The 1,024-nt window shown below is 59.2% G+C and overlaps 1 protein-coding gene across 1 annotated transcript in view; it reads right to left on the reverse strand.

Moving 5' to 3' along the window:
- The window catches only part of CCHCR1 (coiled-coil alpha-helical rod protein 1), a 14,203-nt gene that overhangs the window by 2,588 nt on the left and 10,591 nt on the right, over positions 1 to 1,024 (reverse strand). The window contains exons 11-12 of the mRNA XM_015571956.1: positions 240 to 346; positions 47 to 92 (exon numbers count right to left, since the gene is read on the reverse strand). Coding sequence (XP_015427442.1) covers positions 47 to 92; positions 240 to 346 — 153 coding nt within the window. The remainder of the gene's footprint in view (positions 1 to 46; positions 93 to 239; positions 347 to 1,024) is intronic.

The raw sequence follows: 1,024 nt of genomic DNA on the forward strand, positions 1-1,024 counted from the left end.
CCCCACCACCATCCTCCAATCCACTTCCAAGTGCCCCAAACTTCACCTCTCCTGGTGCAGCTGAGCAAGGACCAGTTTTCGAGCCATTAGACCTGGAGGAAGGCAGACAGCAGCAGCATTCGGAAAGGGAGGTGGGGAGGAAGGGGAAAAGGCTCCGACTGTAGGAGGATGGACACGGGCAACAGAGATTTTCTGATGCTGGAATGATCATTTCCCATAAACAAAGCAAGAAAGAACACCAGGTTGTGGCAGGTGTTTGGGATAGCTGACTCGGCTACTGAGGCTGGGCAGCCGGGCTGCAGCCTGCTCCACCTCGCCCATGGTGTTCTGGATCCAGGTCTGAAAGCTGGACAAGATACAAGGCCACTCACCTTCCACCCCACCTCATCCCCAGGACTTGACCTGCTCCACCCTCCAGCCCGTTCAGCGGAGGCCCTGCGGGCAGCAGGGAAGGTGATCGAAGCTGGGAAAAGCTGAAGCCAAGTTGTGCCCGGGCTCCTTGGCTGATAGAACAGGAAAACCTGGGGCCTGAGCCCTGGAGTGACTGCCACATCAAAGGGCCCGGCTGCTCATGAGAAAAGCACGCTGCTCCTGGTCCTCCAGCTTCTCTGGTCCCAGCAGTAAAGCCGCCACAAGGTTCACGGGCACACCTCCTCTGGGCCCAGATGCCTCTGCAGCCAGGCGCCAGCAGACACGGCTCTGCGGGGCCAAGGCGAGTGCCACAGGCTGGCTCATCTCTAGCGGATTTAGACTTCCACCCCAGGCCCCTGGTGCCTCTGCAGGTCGGGGCCTCCCCCGGCACGTGTGCCACACTCAGGGGTGTGCACTTATGTGCCTCTTCCTAAGGAACAGAGCCATGGCCTCCGTTGGTTTTCTAAGGGACCCGTTCCCAAGAAGCATTAAGTGACATCAGAGATCACCGTCATCCCTCCCAGTGAAGGCCAGGGGCATCCCTTTGTTGGCCAGCTGTGCCCCCACCAGAACCAAAGTGGCTCAAAAGACCCAGAAGCCTAAACAGGCCCGG

Source organism: Myotis davidii, unplaced genomic scaffold (assembly GCF_000327345.1).
Source record: "Myotis davidii unplaced genomic scaffold, ASM32734v1 scaffold3009, whole genome shotgun sequence".
Lineage (NCBI taxonomy): Eukaryota > Metazoa > Chordata > Mammalia > Chiroptera > Vespertilionidae > Myotis > Myotis davidii.